Source organism: Melospiza melodia, chromosome 28 (genome assembly GCF_035770615.1).
Source record: "Melospiza melodia melodia isolate bMelMel2 chromosome 28, bMelMel2.pri, whole genome shotgun sequence".
NCBI classification, from domain to species: domain Eukaryota; kingdom Metazoa; phylum Chordata; class Aves; order Passeriformes; family Passerellidae; genus Melospiza; species Melospiza melodia.
The window spans coordinates 8,777,435-8,804,921 of NC_086221.1; the positions used below are offsets into that span (position 1 = coordinate 8,777,435).

The 27,487-nt window shown below is 52.8% G+C and overlaps 1 protein-coding gene across 3 annotated transcripts in view; it reads right to left on the minus strand.

Annotated features, from left to right (window-relative positions):
- Positions 1 to 1,865: 1,865 nt before the first annotated feature.
- KCND3 (potassium voltage-gated channel subfamily D member 3) overlaps positions 1,866 to 27,487 on the minus strand; it is an 86,900-nt gene continuing 61,278 nt past the window's right edge. For 2 of the 3 annotated variants that reach the window (XM_063178244.1, XM_063178243.1), the window contains exons 3-8: positions 23,579 to 23,741; positions 12,150 to 12,251; positions 8,133 to 8,225; positions 5,368 to 5,424; positions 4,321 to 4,568; positions 1,866 to 2,170 (exon numbers count right to left, since the gene is read on the minus strand). In XM_063178244.1, the coding sequence (XP_063034314.1) occupies positions 1,981 to 2,170; positions 4,321 to 4,568; positions 5,368 to 5,424; positions 8,133 to 8,225; positions 12,150 to 12,251; positions 23,579 to 23,741 (853 nt within the window). In that variant the 3' untranslated portion in view covers positions 1,866 to 1,980. The remainder of the gene's footprint in view (positions 2,171 to 4,320; positions 4,569 to 5,367; positions 5,425 to 8,132; positions 8,226 to 12,149; positions 12,252 to 23,578; positions 23,742 to 27,487) is intronic. The other variant, XM_063178245.1, reaches the window with a different exon arrangement.

A 27,487-nucleotide genomic window follows, 5' to 3' on the forward strand; every position in this document is an offset into this window, starting at 1 on the left:
TGGGAAAGGGCATTGAGGAGGGCACAGGGGCAGGAAAGAGGGAGCAGTTGTGTTTCAGGCCATGAATTTCCCTTGAGGAATCCTCCCGAGGAAGGTGCCAGAGGAGGTGCCAGCGCTGAGCACGGCTCAGGCCCAGTTTGAGGTACCTGGGGTACCACACAGTGTTCTCAGTTTTTGGTTAGCTGTTAGTTCATGACGGGACTTTTCCCAAACCAAGTGTAGGACTGTGAGTAGGAAATGCTGTCTGTACCACACGTTAGCAAACGTTGCCAAGCTCCAGTCCTGCTCCCCCTCCCCAGGCAGGCCCTGTGCTGGCCTGGAGAACTGGAATTGCTGCCCTTGTCTATCCCCAAAATCAATGCAGCCCAGGAGCCATGGATGGGACAACTGGAGCCCTCAGCCTGTGAAAAAGCCAAACACCTCTCTGTCCATGCAAGATATTTGGCTCTGGGGTTAGTTGTTATCAAGTATAAATCCAGACATTATTTGGCTACTATTTACAACGGGTTACACGTCCAGTGCCAGCAAAGGAATTTCTCTATAGGAACCAAAAGTAAAAAGTAAAAAGCATGGGCATACATTACAAGGAACTTCTGGTAGACTCAGGAACGCTCGATGCAGTTGAGTTCAGTGCTTTCATTCTTTGCCATTTGTGTGCACAGTATTAAAAAAGAATCCTACCTTTTTTTTTTTCCTTTTTAAAAATACAGAACTGTAGTCTAGTCACACTCTTACAAGTAAGTGATAACAAAAATAGAAAGCAGATACCCAGGTGGGACTAAAACTCTACTAGAGCCTGTCTTCTTTTTTTTTTTTGTTGTTGTTTTTGTTTTTCTCCACAAATATGTTTCCACAGACAATAATTAGCAGACAAACACAGTTTGCAATTGCACTGTATTGACCTGAAAGGCGGGTACAAAATAGTCTAAATTGGGGATGGCATCTGGGGAGGGAGGTGTGTGTGTGTGGGTGTGTGTGTGCAGGGAGCTGGCACACCTGGCAGGGCCGTGCCCTCTGTGGCTCTGCCCACTCACACTCACACACACAGCCCTGCAGGGGGCTGCTGTGACAGGTGGCTTCTTTTCTCTAAATATTTTCCTATAAAAGAAAAAGAAAAACAGTGAAATTTTGGTTGGTTTAAAGGACCTGCTCCATGAAGGAAAAAAAAAAAGAAAAAAGTCACAAAATCTATTTTTTTCACCTTTTCAGTCATTTCCTCGTGAATAAATATTATCCATTAAAAACCTTTAAAAAGGTGCTGCGATACACAGTGTTAGATTCCGTTCTCTGCAGTGGCTCTGCCGCCGGGCCGGCTCCTGCTCCTGCTCCTGCTCCAGCTGTGCGGCGCTGTCGGGCCGTGCGGGGCACAGCTGGCAGGGCTGTGTGGGGCACAGCTGGCTGGGGCACAGCTGGCAGGGGCACAGCTGGCTGGGGCACAGCTGGCAGGGCTGTGTGGGGCACAGCTGGCTGGGGCACAGCTGGTAGGGCTGTGTGGGGCACAGCTAGCGGGGCACAGCTGGCAGGGCTGTGTGGGGCACAGCTAGCGGGGCACAGCTGGCTGGGGCAGAGCTGGCCAGGCCATGCAGGGCACAGCTGGCCGTGGCAAAGCTGGCCGGGGCACAGCTGGCTGGGCACAGCTGGCTCTGCCCGCAGCTCTCTGCTCCTGCTGCAGCCCTTCCTCTGTGCCCAGTGCCCAGTTCTGTCTGGTGCCCAGCTCTGCCCAGTGCCTGCTTCTGCCCGGTGCCCAGTCCTTCCCAGTGCCCAGTGCCCGGTCCTGCCCAGTGCCCGGTGCCCGGTCCTGCTCGGTGCCCAGTCCTGCTCGGTGCCCGGTCCTACCCGGCGCTCGGTGCCCGGTCCTACCCGGCGCTCGGTGCCCAGCTCTGCCCGGTGCCCAGTGCCTGGTCCTGCCCGGCGCTTGGCGCCCGGTGCCCGGCGGAACGCAGAGCTCGGGGGCTCCGCCGCTGCAGCGCCGGGCCGGGCTCACAAGGCCGAGACCTTGACGATGTTGGGAACGTTCGTGGCGGGCCCGGGGCTGCCCGGGCCGGGCCTGCTCTCGCCCTCGGGCGTCAGCGCGGGCGGCGTGGGGATGCTGATGATGGCCGTGGTGATCTGCCCCGCCTTGCAGTTCGGCCGCAGCCCGTCGTCCGACTTCATGTTGAGGCTGGAGCGGCTGCAAAACAAATTTAGCGCTTGGCTTGGTCCTCAAAATGAGGCACTAGGAAGGATGGGCACGGTCGTGGTTCTTAATCAGGATCTTATTCAGCTGAAATATTCAAAGGCTCCATTTAAACCTCCCCCCTTTCCTGCAAGGCACCATTTATGTCTACACAGATTACACCGAGCTCTGGTAATGTTCCCCCTGGTTAGGAGACAGCTCCTCACAGGGCAAATTGCTCCGTTTCCATTTCCTTCTTGCATAATTCTAGTTTATTTAAAAGGACATCTAAATACACTGGCCTGGGTAGTGCATCTTTTCAGAGCACAGGTAGTTCTTTCTGAGAAAGATGTTGCCTTTCTTGCATTTCAAATACCTCTTTCATATTCACCGTCCCTTGATCCTTTCTATTTTATTTCTCTCTGCAGTAGTTTCAAGGATGTGACAGCTGGGAGCATTCTTATTAGATCTGCATCAATTGCATCCTATAATTAATTACAGGGGGAAAATGATAGGTTGATTTCTGTGCATCTGCACAGCTGCAGGAGTCTGCTATTAGCAGCCCAACGTGTTCATTTTCCACACAAGGCCTGTCCTTTCAGCATGGAAAGCTCCCAGTCGGGAGCTGCTGCTGTTCCCTCGAGTGACTCACCCGGGGATGGTTTCTGATCCCCCAAACATCCAGGGACAGATCCCACCCCAATGCCCCTAGTGGGGCAGCCCCAGGGCCTGGGTGCTGTGCCAGTGGTAACCAGCACTCCCAGCTGGTCACATTCCACACAAAAAATAACTGAAAAGCTTTTTTTTCTCTCTCCATCCCTGCCCAGTTTGGTAAGCAAGTGAAATAAATGTTGACATTTAAAATATCACCAGCATCTGATTTAGCAGCCAGAACAGTTGACATTCCTCTGAATTACTGCTTCAGGTGCTGGTTTAAAATATTGTCATATTGAAACTGGAATAGCTGGAGGCTTGTTTTGTGCTTACTCATTCATAATTCATGCTCTGAAATGCCCTCCTGGCACCAAGTAATCACTTGCTGCCCTGAAGGCAGCTTTGTTTGGGTTTGTATGTCCCTTTGATAGGAGAGGGGAGAAGAGGAATGGGACATTCAAAATCAGCCCTGGTGCACAAAAAACTTAATGGGCTGAGGGGGATTTAGAAAGTAATTTAATATTTGCAGGAATTATATGGTGAATAAATGATTCTTCTTCAGCAATTTATGTAAAAAATGAAATTTTAACCATTTTCTATTAAGGGGCACTTCACCTGTGTGCTTTATAGCTTTTTAGGTCACAGCTACTAAGGCACCATTGTGAAATTCCTCTTATTTGCTTCCCAGTGATGTTTGGAGTGGCAATTTTGGGTTTTGGACAGTGGAAATCAGTGGAGCGTCCCGTGGGACCACCTCAGCCCTCCAAGAGCTGTGGCTGACAGAGCTGCTGGCCCGATGGTTTTGCCAAGTGTCCTCTGGGGGCAGAACCTTTGCTGCCATCCACCCTCCAGGCTGCCCTGGGGCCTGGGGCAGCTTTCACCTGCTCCTTCCTTGCCAGGACAGCCAGGAGCCACCTCCCTTGGGCCAGCACTGGGGGGGAGACAAACAGGCTGCCACCAGCCCCTGCCCCTGGCTGGAGAACAGCCCCACAGCTGGGCACAGCTGGGCACAGTCCTGCCAGCCCTGCAGCTGGGCACAGCTGGGTACAGCCTGTCAGCCCTGCAGCTGGGCACAGCTGGGTACGGCCTGTCAGCCCTGCTAGCCCTACAGCTGGGCACAGCTGGGTAAAGTCCTGCCAGCCCTGCAGCTGGGCACAGCTGGGCACAGCTGGGTAAAGTCCTGCCAGCCCCGCAGCTGGGCACAGCTGGGTATAGCTGGGTACGGCCTGTCAGCCCTGCCAGCCCCACAGCTGGGCACAGCTGGGCATGGTCTTTCCAGCCCTACAGCTGGGCACAGCTGGGCAAAGTCCTACCAGCCCTGCCAGCCCTGCCAGCCCCACCCTGGGCACAGCCCGGGCACAGTTCCGTACCTGGCGGTGAGGGAGGGCTGCTCGCTGCCCGGGATGTGGATGGCGCTCGGCTCCCGCATGCTCCGCAGCCGGGCACAGCTGGGCACAGCCCTGCCACCCTGCCAGCCCCACCCTGGGCACACCCCCGCCGTGCCGCGGTACCTGGCGGTGAGGGAGGGCTGCTCGCTGCCCGGGATGTGGATGGTGCTCAGCTCCTGCATGCTGCGCAGCCGGGTGGCGGGCACGCTGCAGTTGGGCAGCGCCGCGCTGCGCTTGTGCCGCCGGGAGCAGCAGGACGCGCCCAGCCCCGCCTGGCTGGACACGGACGGGCTGCGGGACGAGGGGTAGTTCTGCAGGGAGCTCTCCATGCAGTTCTGCTCGAACAGCTGCTCGTCGATGAACTCGTGGTTCTGCGGGGAGAGCGGAGCTGTCACTGGCGGGTGGCGGCCCTGCCCTGCTCGGGGAGATGCTCGAGGTGCCGCAAGGGCTGCGCTGGGCAGGGCACTGCTGCCAGGGCCGCGTTGGGCACTCCCCAAGGAGAGGATCTGCCCTGCCCTGCCCTCTCTGCCAGCAGGGAAATGAGAGGAGCTGTGCCAGTGAGAAAGGCGTGAGGCCATTGCTGCTCACACAGCCTCCGTGGGGTTTGGATTTCTCTTCGTCTTTCACTGCATTCCAGAACGGCCTCAAAAAGTCTGGAGTGCCACGTGGTTATGAAAGCCAAAAGGAGCTGATGCTCCTCTTCTTCATGCCTGGGGGCAGGACTGTATTTTATTTCACCTGGCCAGAGCACTTAATGCTTGCATTGGGTGGTGGGTTCAAAGCATCCCTGCAGCGCATGAGCTGGGGGCAATAAACACTGCAGTGAAGGGAGGGAAGGAAACTCAGGAAGCTGAATCTATAAAGAGCTTTTGTGGTAAGGAACCAGAAATCCTGAAAGAAAGAACTGCCATGTGTGGCTGAGAACACCCAGGTGGAGGGAACAGACCTCGTCCAGTCCCTGTCGGCTGCAGAAACGATGGGAGACAAAAGCAACCATGCTGAGGGCAGCCACCAGATCCCACTGGGACAAGTCACAATCCCACAGGGAACAGGAGCACGGGAAAGCCAAAGGGAGCCACGTGCACAAACCCCAGGACAGGAGCACGAGGAGAAGGAAGCAAACACCGTCCAGACACGTCACAGAGACCACAGAGAAAACAGAGTAAATACCTTGATGGTGGAAGTTCGTACAGATAACAGGGGATCATCCACAAGATAGGACAATCCCTACGGGACAACATGCCAACAGAAGATAGAAACACAGTTCATTGTCCATTCCAGCATCCACAAGTTCAGTCCCAGCACTGCACCTCTGGCCTCAGCATTCCTGCTCAGGTTTGAATGGGCAACAGAACCTCCTCTCAGGCCCCTCAGCCAGAACCCTTCTGCCAATTCAGCTTTTGAGGGCTCTGTCCATGGGAACAGAGCAGAACCAGAGCAGCTTTATTGCTGTGGTCCTTTGGGAGCCAAAGGCAAACAAGGTTCCAGCTCTGATGCGCAGAGCACAGGCTGGGATTGTTCTGCTGTTGTGTCACCAGCGGGGTTTGATCAAGCTCTGTGAAAGCACAGAAGAAGGGTTTGGGTTGAAGGGCTGGGCTCAGGGCACTCAGCACTCGGAGAAAACACAGCATGTGAATGTCCGGAGCTGGAATGGGAGAGAAAAACCTCCCTTTGTCTGAACCAGCTCGGTCTGCTGTGGGAATATGACAGAGTAATCTCTGTGGTGGCAGCTCCAAGCACTCCAGGGTCACTTTGTCATCTGACACAGCAGATCTGGGGCCACTCACAGCCACTCAGCTGGAAGTGTGTGCCAGCAGCAGCCCAGACACCAGGCCAATAAATAATGGACTCTGAGCATCCTCTGCCTGCCTTCAGAAGGGTGAATTGCCCATTGAAACAAGCTTGCAACCATGGTACATTCCTCATTCCATTCCTGCAACTCACTCACAAAATGACTCTTCAGTGTTTAAAAATGCTTTTACTGCAATTCAAATTTCCTGTTGCACAGTGTTCTAATAGATTATGTGGAGTACAGGATCTGCACACAAACCCATTGAACCTTCTGGCCTGATAATTCCAGAGCAGGATCCAAACCTGCTCTCTGATTTGGTGCTGCACCATGGCAATAACTGGCTGAAAAGCATGAGGGAAAACCCCCTTTGTGCAGATTCTCCTTCTGAGCTTTAATCCAGATTCAAGCCTCACTGTTATTGCCGTTGTTTGCTGAAAATTTGGAACATTTTCAGTCCCTGCCACTCATTGTCTATTGTGTCTATTGTGGTACCACACCCACTAATTAGGGCACCACAGCACTAATTAGGGCACATTTTGGTTCCTTCAGTGATGCTCACCTGCCCCTGCACAGGTCAGAATTTCAGCTCCTTCTGCTGCAGCCCCTCTGCTCAAAGTGGGGCTGTGAAATGTGGGCACAGTTCTGAAGGGTTTGGGCAGAGAGTTTGAAACTGAAGAGTCAGGTTGTGAAATATCTGCTGGTAATGTAACATTGAAATAAAGCATGAGCTGTGTAAAACAGATTCAGGAGCCATTGACACAGGAGGAATCAGTTCCTGCCCTTGCCCTGGGACCCTCAGAGCTCCTGTAATTATTCCTCAGCTTCCTCCCGTGTCTCTCTGAGGCCCAAGTGCTGCTTTTCCAGCACCAGCCAAACTATGGAAGTGAAGGTGATTTGTCTAAAAGAAACCCTTGCGAGGCAGAAATCAAAAGCACCCTCGGTGATGGATGCAGATAGGAAAAGGCATGAATATTTCAAATGTTAACCTCTCTCCATTCTCCCTAGAATGAATCATGGTACAGCTAATGTGCTCCTTTACTGCAGAACCTTTTCTATAAACCTGGAAGCAAAACATCTGTATCAAACAAATATCTGAAATGTTCCCAGAGACTTCTGCACACACAATTAGTCATTAATGCAAAATAAAACTCTCACTCCCAACACCTTGCAGGATGCAAACAGAACAGTCATGCTGTAAAACTGGCTGTGGGATAAATCAGCTGCAGCCAGACATGAGCAGAGCTGTGTGCAGCCTTTACAGCCTGGGACAGGCTCACCCTCTCTGGGCTATCCCAGGGCTAAAGGTTCATTTTCCCAGAATAAATCAGCTGCAGCCAGAGATGAGCAAAGCTGTGGGCAGCCTTAAACCCTGGGACAGGCTCACCCTCTCTGGGCCATGCCAGGGCTGAAGGTTCTGTTTCCCAGCCCTGGGCAGGGGTGCCAGGCTGTGCCCGGGGGTCCCAGCAGCACCAGCATCACCTTTCTCCCAGGCAGCAGAGCTGCTCTGGTGCTGCTCAGCCCCACTGAGGGCTGTGGGATGTGTGGAAATGCACCTGGGTCTCTCAGGAGCACTGAAAAAATGAAATTTCTTGTTCTGACATCTCCCTGAGCCCTGGCTGACATCCATGTGTGCTCAGAGGCCGGGAAGCTGCTGCTGGCTCTGTGCAGGGAGGGACTGAGGGCAGCAGGTGATCCCATCCCATCCCATCTTTGTCCCTCTGCACAGGAATTCCTGCTCTCATTGCACAGACAATGAGGTAAAAGTGCCTTTCACCCACTGCAGAGTGTTCTGGGGAGCCCAGGGTGGGTGCCAGCCCCAGGGGATGTGCCAGGGGTCCCCAGAGTTGGTACCAGCCCCACAGGGATGTGCCAGGGGTACCCAGGGTGGATGTCAGCCCCAGGGGATGTGCCAGGGGAGCCCAGGATGGGTACCAGCCCCACGGGGATGTGCCAGTGGATGCTCTGGGGAGCCCAGGATGGGTACCAGCCCCACGGGGATGTGCCAGGGTGGATCCCAGCCCCACAGGGATGTGCCAGGGGTGCCCAGGGTGGATCCCAGCCCCAGGGGATGTTCGGGGGTCCCTCAGCGCCCCCGGCGCAGCCCCCCCAGCCCTGCAGGGCTGTGCCCCGTGCCCGCACTCACCGTTGTTTTTTCCAGGCAGTGCAGCAGATGGTGGTGTTGGCTCTCGATTAAGGAGGTGCCTTTGGTCATGTGCTGCTCCTCCTCGGTGGATCCCTGAGCAGCCGCGGAAAGAGGAGGGAACAAAACCCCAACAGGTGAAAATGCAGGAGAGCAGCCCGAGCCTGCGGGGCTGGCGCGGGGCTGAGGAGGATTCCAGCGCTGCCAGCTCCCAGGATGGCTCAGGGTTTTATTGATGATTTCCCTTGTCCACAAAGGGAAAGGGGTGCGCAAAGCACAGGCAGGGGGTGTGGGGTGTCTGCAGTGCCTAAATCTGAGAGGAAATATCAACGTGCATGGCTTGAATTGCTGCTCAGGAGAGGAAACGGGGGCAGAACATCCTGCCAGGACATTGCCAGGGCCTGCCAGGACATTGCTTGTGGCCCTCGAGGGGATCCAGTTCAGCCCTGGTGAAAGCATTGCAGTTAAACGCAGCCCAGCATTAAACACTGTGAAATACCGTGAAATATTGTAAATACTGTTCAATACTGCTCCATACTGTTCAGTACTGCTCCATACTGTTCAATACTGCTCCATACTGCTCCATACTGTTCAGTACTGCTCAATACTGCTCAGTACTGTTCAATACTGCTCCATACTGTTCAATACTTTTCAATATTGTTCAGTACTGTTCAGTACTGTTCAATAGTGATCAATACTGCTAAATACTGTTCAATACTGCTCCGTACTCTTCAATACTGCTCAGTACTGTTCAATACTGCTCCATACTGTTCAATACTGTTCAATACTGCTCCATACTGTTCAATACTGTTCAATACTGCTCCATACTGTTCAATACTGCTCAGTACTGTTCAATACTGTTCAATACTGTTCTATACTGATCAATACTGCTAAATACTGTTCAATACTGCTCAATGCTGTTCAATACTGTTCAGTACTGTTCAGTACTGTTCAATAGTGATCAATACTGCTAAATACTGTTCAATACTGTTCAGTACTGTTCAATACTGTTCAATACCGATCACTACTGCTCAATTCCGTTCAATACTGCTCAATGCTGTGCCCACTGCTGCCCTGCCCTGGGTGCCACTCCCAGCTGGTGCTCTGGTCCCCAGGTGCAGGAATAGCCGAGTGTGCCAGAGCCAGAGCACAGCTGGAGTGGCACACTGAGGAATCTGCCTTCCTGAACACAGAATTAACAGACTCCTGTGGGAACGCAGCTTAGGGCAGGTTATGGATTTTTTGTGGCTGTTGTTTTGGAAGATGAACATTCCCAGATGTATTTTTAGAAGTGGCCTAAAAAAAAAAAATAAATGAGTTCAGTTTTTCTTATTACCAATGCTACCGATGAGGTAACAGCTCCAGCAGGCCCTGCTGGCTCCTGCTGGGATGTCTGACTGCACTGGAGCCTGCCTGGAACCTTCCCCAGGGAGCTCCTCGGGAGCCCTAAAGCTGAGATGATGCTGCACTAGAGCTCTGGGAGCAGAGGGAGGAAGAGCACATATTGCAAACACTATTCTTTATATGAGGATTTGCCTGAGAGGAAATCAAAATGGGGCCTGAAAGCCAAGAGAGCAGGCTTGAGAGAAGAGAGGGGGAGAGAGGATGAGAGGGTGAGAGAGCAAAAGGGATAAGAGAGTAGAAGGGGTAAGAGAGCAAGGTTCCCGTTCCAAAACAATAAATCATCTTCTGTGTTGAATATTCTGATTCTCACTAACCAATCTAGTACAAAACACAAATCCTGCAGCATTTCCATACAGCCTATAAGAATCACTACATCACCAGACTGTGTTACATTTCAAACCCTACAAACTCCTCTTTGGCCCCTTCTGCCAAGCTGCAGGGTCTGCTCTGACCCTTGGGCCTGTCTGCAAGCAGAGGGTGTTGTTCCATCACAAGGGGATCACCTTCAGTGGCCACACCATTGTTTTCCAGTTGTTCAGTAACTGAGGGATCTCAAAGCTTGCTTTCATTTCAATCTCGCTTATAGTTTCCATATTCCCAAAATCTTTTGCCAGGCAATCATATTGATAAGGCTTTCCTGTTCCATCTCCCCCAGCAGGCTCGGGGGTGGCAGTGCCAGGAGGTGGCTGAGGCTCAGGAGATGCCGCCTCTCCCTCCTCATCCTCCTCCTGAGCAGGAGCCCCAGGGCAGCCCGGGTGGGAAATGGCCCCAGATGTGCAGAGCTGCTGGCCAGGGCTGGGCCAGCTCCCAGGCATTTGGGGTTTTGGGAGCAGGGCTGAGGGAAGGGACCCTCAGAGCTGGGCCCTGCACCCTGGGCTGCTGCAGAAAAACAGAATCTGGGTCTGCAGCAGAGGAGTTTGGCTGCAGTGAGGAGAGCTGAGCTCCCTGAGCAGGGACGCCAGGTTGGCAAGGCTTTGGTGCCAGCCACCATTCGGTTTGCTCTTGGAAGGCATTCAGGGAAGCTGCAGCACGCTGTGGCGTCAGCTCTGACACCCAAAATTCTTCCTTTTTACCTCAATGTTAGTGCTCACCAGTGGGCCCTGGTGAGCTGGCCCAGGGCTGCACTGGCCCTGCCCAGCCTTATCTGGGGCTTGAGAAAGGCCCCAGAGCTGCCAGCCTGCTGTTCCTGGGCATTCACCTCCTGGCACTGCAGCTAAAAGGGAATTTCAGCTCTACAAGGAGATTAGTGCTAAGAGGATATGTAGGCTGCTTCCATGGGAAGGATCTCACCATCCCTCGAGCACTTCTGACATAAAGCCCACTAAAAAAAACCCTCTAAACGAGAAGAAAACAGTCTGAGCACTTGGTGTCTGGATGGCAAATGCCACAAATCCACACGTTTGTGGAGCACGAGCCTCCGGGAGCTGATCTCCTTCTGCTGCTGTCCTTGGATGGATCCTTTCCTTCCTTTGCCATTCCCTCTGCTGGGGGCTCGGGGCTGGGGACCCCTGGGGACCCCTGGGACCCCCAGCTCCTCAGGGAACTCATCCTGCTCCTGTCCCAGCCCTGCTGCTCCTCCCAAGGCAGGGAGAGGAAATCCAGGACTGGATCCCAAGTGAGGCTGCACAGATGCATCCTGGCTGGCTCTGGGGGTCAATCATCCTTCATCTCTCTGTGTCTCTGCTCCCCACGTGCACGACAGGCTGATTTATTGGAAATGGAATCCATGAAATGTGCTAATACCTGCTCTGGTGTTGATCAGGCTTAATGTAATCACCTCCTCTCATGTCTGCTGCTTCTGCTGAGCAATATCAGCGCTTAAAAACTTTCCTGAGCAGCCAGAGGCCTCTGGAGGCCTTTAAAAATAAACCCAGCACAGGCAGCCCGAGCCAGGAGCCAGGGAACATCTCCCTGTCCGGCTGGGGATGGGCAGAGAGGGCACAGCAGCCTGCTGAGGGAGACAGGGAGGGCAGGGGGGTTTATAGTGAGGGCAGGGAGTGTTTCTATAGAGGGCACAGGGTGTTCTATAGAGGGCACAGGGTGTTTATGGTGATGGCAGGGGGGTTTCCATAGAGGGCAGGGGTGTTTCTATAGAGGGCAGTGTGACCCAGCCCAGCCCCAGCAGCTCTGGCACAGAGCAGAGGGAGCTGAGAAAGAACCTGCTCTGCCTGCAGGGCAGCTCCTGTCCTATCTCCCATCCCTCTCCTGTCCCATCTCCCATCCCTCTCCTGTCCCATCTCCCATCCCAGCTCCTGTCCCAGCTCAGCCAGGAGCTCGGGGAGCCTTTTCTGCCCTGTGGTGCAGCAGCTGGGCTCCAGATGTGCCTGCACCCCGAGTGGGACACAGAGTGTGACCCTGAGTGTGTGACCCTGTGTGTGTGACCCTGTGTGTGTGACCCTGCATGGGAGCCCGCGTGTGTCCCCATGTGTGACCTCTGTGTGTGACACCAAGTGTGTCCCCATGTGTGACCTCTGTGTGCGATGCCAAGCGTGTCCCCATGCGTGACCCCACTGCCAGGCTGGGGACAAGGGGGAGCTGGGAGCCAGGGAGGGACAGGAGCAGGCTCAGGAGCAGGGCCAGCAGCAGCAGCAGCAGGGCCAGGTCCTGGTCACTCACCGGCAGCTCGAGGGCCTCGTTGAGCAGCCCGTTGCGCTTGCTGTGCAGGTAGGCGTTGGAGCTGCCCGTCTTGGCCACGCGGATCCGCGCCAGGCGCGCCTTCTGTGGGGACACAGGGACAGAGACTGGGGCGTTAGGGACAGGGACACGGGGTTAGGGACAGTGACTGTGGGGTCAGGGACACAGGGACAGAGATTGGGGCATTAGGGACAGGGACACGGGGTAGGGACACAGGGACAGAGACTGGGGCGTTAGGGACAGGGACACGGGGTTAGGGACAGTGACTGTGGGGTCAGGGACACAGGGACAGAGATTGGGGCATTAGGGACACAGGGACAGAGATTGGGGAGTTAGGGACAGGGACACGGGGTAGGGACACAGGGACAGAGATTGGGGTGTTAGGGACACAGGGACAGAGACTGGGGCGTTAGGGACAGGGACACGGGGTCAGGGACAGTGACTGTGGGGTCAGGGACACAGGGACAGAGATTGGGGAGTTAGGGACAGGGACACAGGGTAGGGACACAGGGACAGAGATTGGGGCGTTAGGGACACAGGGACAGAGACTGGGGCGTTAGGGACAGGGACACGGGGTCAGGGACAGAGATTGGGGTGTCAGGGACACAGGGACAGAGATTGGGGCATTAGGGACAGGGACACGGGGTCAGGGACTGTGGGGTCAGGGACAGTGGGCTTAGGGCTGGAGGACGCTGGGGTTAGGGCTTTGCCTCCGTTTATCACATCACCCCCCGCCCCAGCCCCTCCAAACCTCTCAGTGTGTCCCAGCCCTGTCCTTGTCCCCTGCTCTGCTGGGGCTGCAGCAGCACAGGGACACAGAGCCCTGCAGTGGCACTGCTGCTCCATCAGCTGTGGCATCTGATAAAATAACTGTCCAAAAATACACACCTCCAGGGGGACAGCACAGGTGATAAAAGCACTCCAAAAAAATGGCTACAAGAAAAACCAGACCTTACCTCTTCCTTTTAGATAATTCCATTTAGCATTTTCATTTTTTCTTTCAATGGCTGCCTGCTTCTCTGTAGAGTGATTTGCCTTTTTTCTTTTCTACTGTTAATTTATGACTCAAATGCCATTAAAAGTAAATACATTAAATAGCTGCAGCTATTAAAAAATAATTACATTGTGCTGTAGTTTAAAATGCTGCATAATCCCTTAAATAACATGGAGCTCGTGATTTTCCCCTCTAATTAGAGGTGCTAATGGGTAAACGCTGTAGGAAGAGGAAAGCAGGAGGCAAAAATCTGCAGTGGGTCCAGAGAGTGGAGCCATTTCAGAGCTCTGTCCCTGTCCAGGTGTGAGCCACTCTGGCCCTCAGTGCTGGCAATGTCTGCAGTATTTGTTTAACCTCACGCCCCTGTGGTGCCCCTGCAGACAATTCCTCAGGCAGAGACACCCGTGGGTAAAGTTGGCAGCTTTAATTGGGTGACACAGACTCTGACCAGGCTGAGAAATAGGTCTTCTTTTGACCCCCCAAAACGGGGACACCTGAAATTGGCTTTGTTTGCTATACCTCACCTAGATTTCCTTGTCCCATTTTAGTGCTGAGCCTCCTGATCAGTGTGAGATCAGTGAGGTCTCTGTGCCGGGCCAAGGAGCTGCCTGGGACAGGGGCAAGGCACAGACTGAGAGCACAATGAGAAATGAACGGGATCTTCACTTTTTGTGAACCTTTCCCAAGCTGCTGAGCTGCTCCAGGCCCTGGAAAAGGACTGGCCTAAGGACTGGCCTTAGGCTGTGACCTGGCACAGGATCCATGGGACTGCAGCCGTGGGAGAGAGCTGGGATAAGGGACTGAGCAATATTTCCATTTCCATGGCATTGTCCCTCTGTCCTGATCATTACATTGCCATTGAATGGTTCCTTCTAAACACAAGCATGTGCCTTTGTGTGTCTGTTCCTTACATGTCACAGGGATCCCTCTCTCCTAATCAGGAGTGGATTTTGGGTGCAGTGCTGGTTTTTCCAGGGCTGCTCTCATGGTCAGCACCATCACAAGGTTCCCACTTCTCTCTGTGCCAGATAAAACATCAGCTCCTCTGCTGGAGGAATTGCCAGTGCCCACTCACCTCACCTGTAACAGGAAGGTTCATCCTCATCTCCAGTTCAGTCAGTTGTTAACGTGGATTCAGTCTCAGGCTGTTGTAATGAACATTATTCCCTTTGCCTCCAGGCTAGCAGGGGATCAAATATTAATAGCTGTACTCCATGTGGAGTGGAGACGGTTCTGAGGTCTGCTCCCTTTTCCTTTTGAAACAGGGCCACTTGCTATCTAAATAATTAAGCCCCACAGCTTTTGTAGTTTGGAGCAGACGTTGTTATTTTAAAAAATGTCAGTGGGGCAGGACAGAAGTTAATCCTGCTCTCCTGCACAAAGGATGGGATTGTCTCAGCGCCCAGCTCCGGTCCCCATCGTGATTAAATTTGGTAGATATCTTGATTAACTCAGCTAGAGAAGTTAATTAAAATTGGTGCCTAAAATTGGTTTGGCCCTCCAGACAGTTTCCTCCATTGGACTAGAAACAACTTTGAAACAAGAGCTCAGGTTTTTCTGTGAAAGCGCAAATGTGAATTTTCTGTGAGTGTCTCTGCTGGGTGGCACAAGCTCTGCCTGGCTTTGGGTGCCTGTCCTGTGTCTCTGTGGGCTCTGACAGTACAGAAGGGTTTCAGATCTTCCAAATTCTGCCAGTTTCTGCCCCATGTGGGCAGGTTTCTGTCATCCCTGTACTGCAGAGCTCTGAGGACAGGGCACTGAGCACGGGCAGGTGCTGGCCTGTGGTTCCCTGCTGCAAACATCATTTTGGAGAGATGGCTGTCTTTGCATCTTTCCCCCAAAAGTGACAGACTAAAGGTCACCAGGGCCGGGCCTGAGCTCACAGTTACTGAAATAACCCCTGCACAGGAGGCTAAAAAAGGAAAAGCAAACGGCACACTGTGTCTGCATGGAGATGGGAGAGGAGTTGCTAGGAAACCACAGGATCTCAAAATGCATATGACCTAATCTGGAAGATAATTTATATGATGAAAATAATAATACTAATGACAGCCACTTACAGGTTAGAATGATTAATTTGGTTATCTGGGAGCCCACGTGTTTCTCAGAGCAGGGTGGAAGGCAGGGCTCAGGAACTTGTGGGCTCTGCTGGTTCTCAGGAATTGGGGCTCAGGATCAGCACGAGGGCAGTGAAGCCCTGCACAGGTGGGGAGGTGCAGCATCCTGGGGCTCTGCACTGGCAGAGGATGGGGAAAAGAGCCTGAGCTCATCCTGTTGCTGCTGGGAGAAGTGCAGGGAGCAGGAGCTGCTGGCTGGGAGAAATGCTTACCAGATGGCAGGCTCAGGAAACAGCTAATTATTATTTATTAATGATTTTCATCCAGTTCTTATGGAGATAACGCTCACTCTTGATTTATGTGGGATAAAAAACTATTAAGCTACAAGCCATGACATGATTCCACATCAGCCAGACAACTTCAGCTTTCCAGATCTCCTGTCCTTGAGCAGGCAGGGAGTGCAGGACCTGGAGCAGGAGCCCTGCAGCTGTTTTGGCATCATCACTCTCAGGATGGGGCTGGAAAGCACCTCTGGGCTCAAATCAGAGCTCACCTGGTCTGACTGTGCAGAGCCACCTCCACCCGTGTCCAGGTGGGTTTGGGTTCCTCCAAACTCTGAACACCTGAGGGTGTTTAGCCATCAACAAGGGCTCCAAACCCTGCACACCTGAGAGTATTTATACATTAATGAGGTCTCCAAACCTGCACACTTGAGGGTATTTATAGATTAACAAGGTCACCTGATCTACAGCCACCTCCACCCCAAGTTCAGGTGTTTTTGGGTAGCTCCAAACCTGCACACCTGAAGGTATTTATCCATTAACAAGGGCTGCAAACCCTGCACACCTGAGGGTATTTAGCCATTAACGAGGTCTCCACCCATGTCCAGGTGTTTTGAATCTCTCCACACCCTGCACACCTGAAGGTATTTATATGTTAATGAGATCTCCAAACCCTGCACACCTGAAGGTATTTAAATATTAATGAGATCTCCACCCATGTCCAGGTGTTTTGAGTCTCTCCAAACCTGCACACCTGAAGGTATTTATATATTAATGAGATCTCCAAACCTGCACACCTGAAGGTATTTAGCCATTAACGAGGTCTCCACCCATGTCCAGGTGTTTTGAGTCTCTCCAAACCTGCACACCTGAAGGTATTTATATATTAATGAGATCTCCAAACCCTGCACACCTGAAGGTATTTAGCCATTAATGAGGTCTCCACCCATGTCCAGGTGTTTTGGATCTCTCCAGACCTGCACACCTGAGGGTGCTCACACATTAATCAGCCCCCTCAGAGCTGTCCCTGTGAGGCCACAGTCCCTCCTCAGCCTCTCCTCAAGTGAGAGGGGCTCTGTCCCATCTCCCTTTACTGCTAAAACCACACCACGAGGTTTCCTGGCAGAAAGTGCAGCTACTCAAGGTAATTAACCACGTTTTTCACGCTAATTCCTCAATAATTAATAGTTTGGATGTTGTTGGTGATTGGTGCAGTAGGTGAGCAGCACTGGGTGTTTAAGGCTGAGATGAAGCTGCTCTCCAAAGTCACCAGTGGAGTGCTTTGCATCTGGTTTTTGTTCTCAAGGAGAAATATGAAATATTGTTTCTGGTATATGTATTATTTTCTTGCTTTTTTCTGCACCTGTTGGTTGTTTGGGGTTTGGATTTAAATCCTGGATGGAAAGGACTTGGTTGGCTCTGGAAGGTGGAAAGGTGATGAGCAGATTGCAGAGTTAAACAGAGCTCAGACTGCTACAGGATCTAAGGGGAACTTTTCCTTCTCCTTTTAACTTCTCTAAGAAACAGAGTGTGCACATTTGGATTTTACTTCCTCTCAAACCTTTACATTAAACAGCTTTTGAGCCAAGTTCAACTATTCTGTCACTTTTGCTTTGGGGGAGATGTCATAGAGCTGCATATGGAAATTAGGTAGTGCAGAACTCATTATATTCCTATACAATTTGACAGAAGCACTTGCAGTCAGACCTTGATCTTATTTTGGGCCTCTTCATTACTTTCCAGAGATGAAAGCTCCCCCTCTCCTCCTCTGTGCCTCTCCTTTTAATGCCACCTTACCCTTGGCACCATTAAAGCAGCCGAACATCATTTCCAATGAACTTTATCGTTTAATCTTCTCCAACGCTGAGGAACATCGTGTCCGGGCTATTTATGGAACAATGCACAGAATCTGGAGTTTAATGGCTCTGGGCCTCTCCCAGCACAGATACCCTGAGTGAGAGGAGATTTCTGAGGGTCACAATGGGCAGTGGTGGCAGGGGCTCAGGCAGCCCTGGGGCGCTGCTCCCCTCCTGATGGAAACTCCTTTTTGTGCATTTCGTGCATTCTCACCTTGAGCTCAACCAGCTCTGGCTCAGATTTAGTGAGGCTCTCACTCCTATGGGATATTTGTTTTGGGAATCATTTATTCTGTTTAGGAATTCTTTATTCTGTTTATTCTGTTCCCAGTGATTTCCAGCCCGTGTTGCGTGTGTGTTCACCCACCCAGCCAGGCTCACAACCTTGATCTGTGTAAGGGCTGATTGATTCAGGGACTGCTTTCCCCACCCAGGACTGATTTAGGGACTGCTTTCCCCCACCCAGCCGGGCCACAGCCACACCTTGATCTGTGTCAGGGCTCGTTTAGGGACTGCTTTCCCCCGGCTGAATTCTGTTTTACACAGCTCCTGCAGCTTGGCTGCACCTCAAAGCTTCCTCTCTGCTGAGGCTCCCACAGCAGCAGCTGAGTGACAAAACCTTCTCTCCCTCCTTGAAATAGAACAAAAGAAATTCCTACACACGTTTTTTTTATAGTATGAGTGCTGGAACAGGTTTTTAGAGCTTGGGTCAGGATCGCTCCAAGGATGTTAAAGCGGTGCCCAATTGTACTTGGAATAACTGGAATTGTTGTGGGGTGTAAATCAGGGTGTCAGAATTTTTCTAGAAACTTATTATTTTTAAAAAAATCTCAAGAAAAGTAATGTTTTTCTGCATGATGAATAGGGATGCTGGTGTTCTGCATCAGTCCAAACCAAGGCTCAGTGCCTCAGTGCAAGCCAGGCGTGATGAGCAGCTGTCTGCCTGTGATTTATCTGTCTGTCCTTCCCTATCTGTGTCTCCAGAGCTCCCTTTTATGACGCCTTTCACACAGCTCACACCCCCAATTAATAGCTCTGAAGCGTTCAGGGCTGGAGGAATTAGCAGAGTTTGATCTGGTGTCACACGCCAGGTGCTGGCCCTGATGGATGAGCGCTAATTAATTAATTAATTAATTAACTAATGGTGTGAAGCCCGTGGCAGCCCAGGGAGGGGGGAATGGCTCAGGTGGTGCTGACACCTGTGGGACAGGGCCCGGGGAGCAGCCTCTGGGTACTGCAAATAAATGGGGAGCAGCCTCTGGACACTGCAAATAAATGGGGAGCAGCCTCTGGACACTGAAAATAAATGGGGAGCAGCTTCTGGGTATTGAAAATAAACGGGGAGCAGCTTCTGGGTACGTGTGCAAGGATCCCAGCTGGGCACTGGGCCACTGCTGACAGCCTGGAATATTTGGATGTATGGGCTGGCTCTGGAGCTGAACCCATAAACTGGAGCTCACTGATTTATTTAATCTTTTCCTCCCAGAGCAGACAGCTCCTTGTCTCACACAATTTGGGACTCGGGGAATTTGGAATAGCTGAGCTGATGGAAAATGTTATTTTGCTTTCCTCGATGATATGAAAGGAAAGAGGCAGGATTCCTGGTTGGCTAATTTGTGTGTTTGGGTTTTTTTCTCCTGAACTCTATTAAGGGATGTGACAAGCAGAGAAAGAGGTACCTAGCCCAGCAAAAATGAAATATCTTCTAAAAAAATAATAAAAAAGCTTTTTTTCCCCTGTCAAAGACTGTTAAATATCAACAACAACAAAAACATATTCCACACAGATTCGTTCTGGTTGGAAAAAACATGTTCCTGAAATGTCAGCCAGCTCCAGTTTTAACCTTATTGTTTCTCTCTCCCCCTAAGTTCCAGCCCCATCCCCTGCTGGCACTGAGTCACGTTCTGATGCTGAGCCCTCTTAGACAGCCCCACTCATCTTCCTGGCCACGCTCTCAGCTCAGTAACCCACCTCCAAAACTCAGGGTGTCAGCTGAGAAACAGAACATTTCAGAGCTGACTCCCCTGCTCCGCAGCAAATCAATGATCACAATGGCCTGGTTATTGACAGCTGTGTGGGCAGCCTTCCTCACGGTGAGGGGATGACACAAACCCAGATTCAGCCTCTCCGAGCCCTGCTGCAGCTCCCGAGGGTCTGGAACAGGCTGTTCCTGCATCCTCCTGAGGAACAAGCAGGCATTTGTGTCCTGCTCGTCCTTCCTTTTGGCTGGAGCCCCTTGAAGCATCTCCATAGTTTCCCCTTCCCTGGCTGCCTGTGAGCCACCGTGGCCTGAGGAGATGGGAAAGCCTCCCTCCATGTCCATGGAAGAACTTCCCTCCATCCCCAGGGAAGAACTTCCCTCCATCCCCTTCCTCTCCCCCATGGAAGAGCCTCCGTCCTTCCATCCCTTTCTGTCCCCCATGCCCAGCATCCCTCCCTGCTCTGGAGCTGCTCAGTGATGGATCCTTCCCTCCATCCCCAGACAAGGTGTCCCTCACCTGCCTCACCCATTTGTCCCCTGGGCTCTGCCCAGCCTGGCATTGTTCAGCTTTCTGCTCCGTGTGGGAGCAGCTCCACAGAGCTGCTCTGTCCTGGCTGTCCCTGCCTCGCCCCAGCCTGTGCTTGGCTCTCTCCTGGCAGCCCACAGCCCCAGGGTGGAATGAGGACCTGCCTCCAGGCCTGTGCAGTGCACTGCTTGTCCTCAGGGAGCCAAGGGGCACCAGATAATAAATGAGATGAATTGAACACCCTGCGAGGCTGCAGTCGTCAAAAGCACATTTACTGCAGGCTTGAAACCAAGCCCTGTGATTTACCCAGGGCTGGGACTGCTGGCAGCCCCTGTGGCACTGAGGCCATGCCAATCCCCTGGGATTATCAGCTATTCCAGCAGCAAGGCTCATTTAGCAAATCTAACTCTTACAGATAAATGCACTTCAAGCAGGGCTGGGCTTTTCTTTCCCCCCACAGCATCTGAGCATTTCCATTTCCCTGCTGCTGCGGGCTCCCCACTTGGTGAGAGGTGCCCTTTGAACTTGGCTTTGCCCAGGCTGAGATCCAGAATGACCCTGCTCAATTCTCACCTTGGGGCTCTCCTGTGCCACCCCCAGCCCTGCCTGTCCCAGTCCCTGTGCTGGGGACACCGAGCTGTGCCTGGGACTGTGCTCACCCCTCCTGCAAACCATGGCCTGTGTCTGGGGGCTGCTCACCCCTTCTGCAGCTTCCAAACTGTGGTGGGGACACCGAGCTGTGCCTGGGACTGTGCTCACCCCTCCTGCAAACCATGGCCTGTGTCTGGGGGCTGCTCACCCCTTCTGCAGCTTCCAAACTGTGGTGGGGACACCGAGCTGTGCCTGGGACTGTGCTCACCCCTCCTGCAAACCATGGCCTGTGTCTGGGGGCTGCTCACCCCTTCTGCAGCTTCCAAACTGTGGTGGGGACACCGAGCTGTGCTTGGGACTGTGCTCACCCCTCCTGCAAACCATGATCTGTGTCTGGGGGCTGCTCACCCCTTCTCCAAGCCATGGTGTGCTGCCAAAGGAGCAGCATCCCCGCGCTGTCAGCAGCTGCCTCTGCTCTCCTTGCCGGGTGGGCAGGTGGGAGGTGCTGCCCCCACCCAGCTCCTTCTCCTGCAAGCCGAGCACAGAGAGGGGCTCCTCCAGCACCATCTGAATTACAAAGCCATTCTATTGTCAGACCTTTTAAGTGTCACATTCTCCGTTAGATCCCAGGCTGTGACATTCACCGAGGAGCAGCATCGTTTCAAAGTCAGGGATGTCTATTCTTAGCACATCAGTCAAAAAAAAAAAAAAGGGGTGGGGGGAAAAAGTCGTTGGGGAAGGAAAAAAACACAGCAGTTTTACCAAAATGAGCCTTGTCACAAGTGATCAATCCATCTCCCAGTCACACTGACCTGCTCCTTGCAGCGTGCCAGAGGACAGAATTTGATACCACAGCACAATGAATTAAGATTTGCCAGATCTCCTGGTAATTAATTGTCTCACAGCACAGGTTTGGCAAAGAATAATTTATCTTTAAAGAGATTAGATCACTGGTAGCTGGGTTTTGTGTTTTACTGGGTTTCTTCTTTTTAAGGAACATTTCTCCTCAGTTAGTTGAAGAATAGATGCTGGTGAGTAACAGCCACCTCCTGGTACTTTATTCACGTTATTTAAATTCCTCTTCCTGCTAGACCAGGGCCCCCTCAGCAGTGGAGAGGCAAAGCTGGGGCTGGGCTGGGCTCTGGGTTTTGGGGTGCAGCCCTGGGAATGTCAATCCAGCCACCCTGATGCTCATGCAGGATTTCTGCCTTGGTTATTGGTCACTGGAAAATCTCAGTCTGAGTTCATATAAAAAGTTAATAATGTCTAGAGCCTCGTCTTGAAATCTACCTGTACATCATGAGAGTCATGATTCTCAAACTAAGCAGAACTTTCACAGCATTTATCCTGATACATGTCCAAGATCTGCTCCTCCCTTCAAAGAGAACAAAATCCACTAAATTCCTGGTGTGCTCCCAAATTCTGCTCTAAGGAGCTGCTGCTGATGGGTTCTTCATATTCAGGGAATGAGAGAGCAAAGAGATTTTCCCAAAAAACCTTCTTGCAAAAGCCATGCAAAATTCTTTGTAACTTCAATGAGATGGGGGCAGAGTTTTAACTGTTTCTGAAGGTGGGATTCAGTGCAGTGTGGGATGATGCTGGAACAAGTGTGGTACCAAAGCAGATCCTCAGTGTCCCCCTGCACACCCTGACCAGCTCCAGAGGCACTGTCACTAACGTGCTTCTCTCCCTTTCCTCTTTTTAGTATTTATGCAGTGCTGATCATGTGAAAATTACTCACTCTTCTGACTTGAGAAAAGTTTCTTAACTGAGAAATTCCGCCAATATCAAGGGAATTAGAAATTCAAATGGGGGGAAATTATACACTGTGTGTGTCAATACAGCAAAGCTTTATAAAAGCTGCAATCAATCACACTGGCATCAAAGGTGCTGGGACTTTTCCCTGTTACCAAGTGGATTCCAGGCCAAAGGAAAAGCGGAATTGGAGGGAGAAATCTTGGTTTGCTCCTGGAGAGAGGGGCTGCCCTGTGCTGAGGCTGCAGCTCATTCCTGCACCTCCCTGCTGCTCCCCTCTTGTGTTGTGAGTGCCAAACGTTGTGGTTTTGTGGGTCTTGTCTCTGAGCTCTCTGCTGTCACTCCCTGGGATGCAAGGAGAAGCAGGCACGGCCCAGATGCTTGCCTGGAGCACAAATAACACTTTTCTCTACTACTGTTCTCCATCAGGTCCCCTGAGTCTCGCATTTCTGGCAGGCAGCATCCCATGGAGAGAAAAAGAACCTCAGGCCTTTGGTTTGCAGTTGTTGTAAAAACCTGATTCTGGCTGTGGTGTAATTTAGCAGATTGAAATAGAGATATAGTAAATCTGTTATGCTCTCTCAGTGACTCAGGGAGCTTCCACTGGCAAGAACTGTTCAGAATTTGGAATATTCAATAATCCCTTCACATTTCCAGGGGCTTCTGTGTGTTCCCAGTGTTCAGCCCCAGCTTTGAGGGGTCTGTGTGCTGATAAGTGCATGTTCCTGGATGGGTGTGCTTGAAACCACAGAGGAGCGAAGCAGCCAGGAGGATAAAGAGCTCCTGGGGATGATTTAAGGGGTTTGTGCACACAGCCATCCATTTGCTGCAGACAGGCTCACCCACCTTCTGCGCCCGGCGCTTGCCAACGCACTGCTTCTGGCCCAGGATGGACAGACAGACAGACAGACAGGGTTCCCTCACTCACCTTCTGTGCCCGGCGCTTGTCAATGCACTGCTTCTGGCCCAGGATGGACAGACAGACAGACAGACAGGGTTCCCTCACTCACCTTCTGTGCCTGGCGCTTGTCGGCACGCTGGTTCTGGTGGTGCAGGATGCACAGACAGACAGACAGACAGGCTCACCCACCTTCTGCGCCCGGCGCTTGTCAATGCACTGGTTCTGGTGGTGCAGGATGCACAGACAGACAGATAGACAGACAGACAGATGCACAGACAGACAGACAGGCTCTCTTACCTTCTGCGCCCGGCGCTTGTCGGCGCGCTGGTTCTGGTGGTGCAGGATGCACAGACAGACAGACAGATGGACAGACAGACAGGCTCTCTTACCTTCTGTGCCCGGCGCTTGTCGGCGCGCTGGTTCTGGTGGTGCAGGATGCACAGACAGACAGACAGACAGGCTCTCTTACCTTTTGCGCCCGGCGCTTGTCGGCGCGCTGGTTCTGGTGGTAGATGCGGCTGAAGTTGGAGACGATGACGGGCACGGGCAGGGCGATCACCAGCACCCCGCTGAGCGAGCAGATGGAGCCAAAGATCTTCCCCGCGATGGTCTTGGGCACCATGTCCCCGTAGCTGTGGGCAAAACACACGGGAGAGCCCTGCTGAGACCCCGAGAGCCCTGAGAACCCTCCTGAGAGCCCTGAGAGGGCCTGGGCAGCTCCAGGGTGGCACCGGAGCTCAGAGCCCCCTGCCAGGGACAGCCCCTGGAGCTGCCACCCTGGGCTGGTACTGCCACCACGTCCCCATAGCTGTGGGCACAAGCAACAGGAGAACCCTGCTGAGCCCTCCTGAGACCCCTGAGAGTCCTCCTGAGACCCTGAGCCTCAGCAAGGCCTGGGCAGCTCTGGGGTGGCACTGGAGCTCAGAGCCCCGTGCCAGGGACAGCCCCTGAAGCTGCCACCCTGCCCCTGGTACTGCCCCCCTGGGCTGGGCACAGCCACCCTGCCCCTGGTACTGCCCCCCTGGGCTGGGCACAGCCACCCTGCCCCTGGAGATGCCACCCTGGGCTGGGCACAGCCACCCTGCCCCTGGTACTGCCCCCCTGGGCTGGGCACAGCCACTCTGCCCCTGGAGATGCCACCCTGGGCTGGGCACAGCCACTCTGCCCCTGAAGCTGCCACCCTGCCCCTGGTGCTGCCCCCCTGGCACAGCCCCTGCCCAGCCTGGCAGCCCAGCTCAGCACAGACAGCCCCTCTGCTGGGTGTTGGCACCCTGTGTCCCCTCCCCATGCAGATGAGCCCCAGCGAACCCCAAACTCTGCCCCTGCTGGGGAGCAGCTCGTGGGTTTCCGTTCCCTGGCATGCAGGTGCAAATGAGAGCTGATTTACACCTCCACTCCAAAGCCCAGCAGTTTCCCTGCCATCTGCACAGGCAGAAATCTGGGGCTTGTTCAAAGTCTGCATTCAGTAAAAGGTGAATTCTCAGGGACGTGAGACCAGCTGGAAAATATCCACACAAAGCTCTGCCCTGGGTTGGACCCAACAATCTTCTGCTGTGATTTGTGTTGCATAAAGAGACGTGGAGCTGTGCAGGGGAGGCCACAGGGATGCTCTGAGGGCTGGAGCGCCTCTGCTCTGGAGAAAATCTGAAAACTGAAATCTAAACCAACCCCTGGTTGCTATCAGATGGTTTTAGGGATTTCTGTGGTTATCTTTGAGATGTTCTGGTGCTGGGTGCAGCAAATGTCGAAAGGAGAAATTATTTATTTAAATTGAGGCTTTATTTTTACATTTGATGTCAGTCTATGACCAACAAAGAGCTTTGAGGGGAATAGAGCTAGGAATAATTTACATCCAGGAGGGAAAACAAACATTTCAAAACAGCTTTCTTCTCAGCTGCACTCCTGTCCCCGTGCAAGAACCTGTTGGAATGGGGGGCTCGGTAAGAGCAGGATTCCTTGCATGTTAAATGCTTCAGCCAAGGTTTATTTATCCCAAACAGAATCCTTCTCCTGCCTTCACCCACACCAAAACCCCTCAGAACACCTCAAATCAATAGATGCCTCTTCATGTCTATTAACTTCTTAGCTGCTGCTCTATGCAAAGATCATTTCAAAGCTCTGCTAAGTGACAAGTTCTTCTGCCTCATTTAACACTGCTCCAAAAAAAATCTCCCTCCTCTGCTGCTGGCCCTTAACACAATAAGGCTGGAAATTAATCATATGCCTCAAACATGATCTCAGTGACCTGGAGCATGCAGAAAAAGCCCTTCTGTGCATTTGCAGAGAGTACAATGATAAGTGTCTGGCTCACAGTCTGGCTCAGGGAGGTTTGTTCTTACACGCAGACTGAGAGTTACCTCATTATGGGGACTCGGGAGGAGTGCTTAAAACAGCAGCAAAGATCAAACCCTGGCAGCAGGAAGGGTTTGTGGGCAGATGGAGAAGTTCCTCCTGTGACAGGAGGAGCCCTGAGAGCTCTGCAGGGCTGGGCTGGTGGCCCTGGTGGCACTGGGCACACTGGAGCTCTCTGTGGAGGATCCTCCTGGATTCCTGCCCTGGGATCTGCTCTGGGGCACCTGGGCACATCTGGCCTGGCAGGTGGCACCTGGGGACATCACCCCAGTGAGGTGGCACCTGGGCACATCTGGCCTGGCAGGTGGCACCTGGGGACACGTCCTGTGCCCCACAGAGCTGACCTGAGGTGCAAATGCCAGCCCTGGGCTCTGGGCATGTCTCAGCTTTGTTTCTCAGGGCCAGAGCCCCAAGAGCATCCCTGGCACTGCCCGAGAGCCTCCCCTGCCTTTGCCAGGGCTCTGGGCTGCAGTTGTTCTGCTGCTCGGTTGGCACCCCCGGCTCCTGCAATATTCATTGCTGAGAGATTATTTCTGTCCTGATGCCGCCACAAGGCACTAATGGCCCCGTGGCATATTTATATCAGCTACAGTGCCAATAAACTCAAATAAACTCAGCTGCTGGATTCCAGTCACTGCTAATTAGGCATTTCAACCCCAAAACTTCTTTTCCCCTGACTGGAATGGGAGAACACAACTTTCCCTTTAATTTATTTAGTAAAAGGCAAATTGTCATCTAAAAAACTTCTAGAGAAAGTGCATTTTAAGCAGTTGATCGATAATCTGATTAGAGCAGCTGATAGAGGAGCTGGGTGGTGATTAACGTGCAGAGGGTCTGAGGGTGCTGGAGCTGCACAGCACAACAGGAGCTGCCAGCACTGCCAGGAATCCACCTGGATCACAGCTGAGCCATTCCCAGCTGCTGGATTCGGTGCAGGGCTCACCTGTGGGAAGGAGGACGGGATGGGATTTAAGGCTGGACAAAGCTGGAGCAGCTCCTGGGCTGGGGCAGACACAAGGCTCTCCCCTGGGCAGCATTTCTGCCCCACAGCTCTTGGGGAGCTGCTTCCTTCTCCACCTTGTGCCCAGCACAGGAGAGGCAGAAGAAGATTTTGCTCCAGCCTGGAAGCGTCTGCTTTAGGACAATAGGGACAGAGTAATATCATTGTGTGCTGTACAATAGACTGTGATTCTGAAAGCCTCTTGCATGAAGAGCTGGAATGAAGCATGGAATTAGCATGTGGCTCTCCAGGTGCCTGAGAGCCTTCTTTGTGCTCCAAGTGATTCACTGGGCAGTGCTGGGGCCCACACAGAGGAGGGGAAATGGCCAGAATTCAGCTGGAAGGGTCCAGGGGCATTGCCAGACTGAAATATTGCATGGGCAGCCCTGCCCCTCCATGCCACAGGTGCAGGTCCCGGGTAATCCTGCTGACGCTGCTGTGAGCCCCAGAGCAAAAATGGCTGTGTCACCCCAATGGTCCAAACTGTGCAGCAAACTCTGCTCGTCCTGTCCTGGTTTAGAGCAGGGAATCCACAGCTGGGCAGGGCTGGGGGCTTGGATCTCTGCTTTGGAGCAGGGATGGGGGCTTGGATCTCTGCTTTAGAGCAGGGATGGGGGCTTGGATCTCTGGTTTAGAGCAGGGATGGGGGCTTGGATCTCTGGTTTAGAGCAGGGATGGGGGCTTGGATCTCTGGTTTAGATCACAGAATTCACACCTGGGCAGGGCTAGGGGCTGGATCTCTGCTTTGGAGCAGGGATGGGGGCTTGGATCTCTGCTTTAGTGTTTAATTCATCTCTGCTCACCCACCCAGCTGGAATGAGCCCCAGAGCTCACCCGTGCCGCTCTGCCACATTGGTCTGGAAGGGACCTTCTAAAATCCATTTATTCCACATTTCCACCGCCCCAGGCTGCTCAGAGCCCCCTCCCCTCCACCTGGGGTGTCCCCGGGGGTGCCCAGCTGTGTTTTACAGACCCAGGAGCACAGACTGGTTTGGGCTGGGCCCCTGCAGGGCTGAGCTGTGAGCA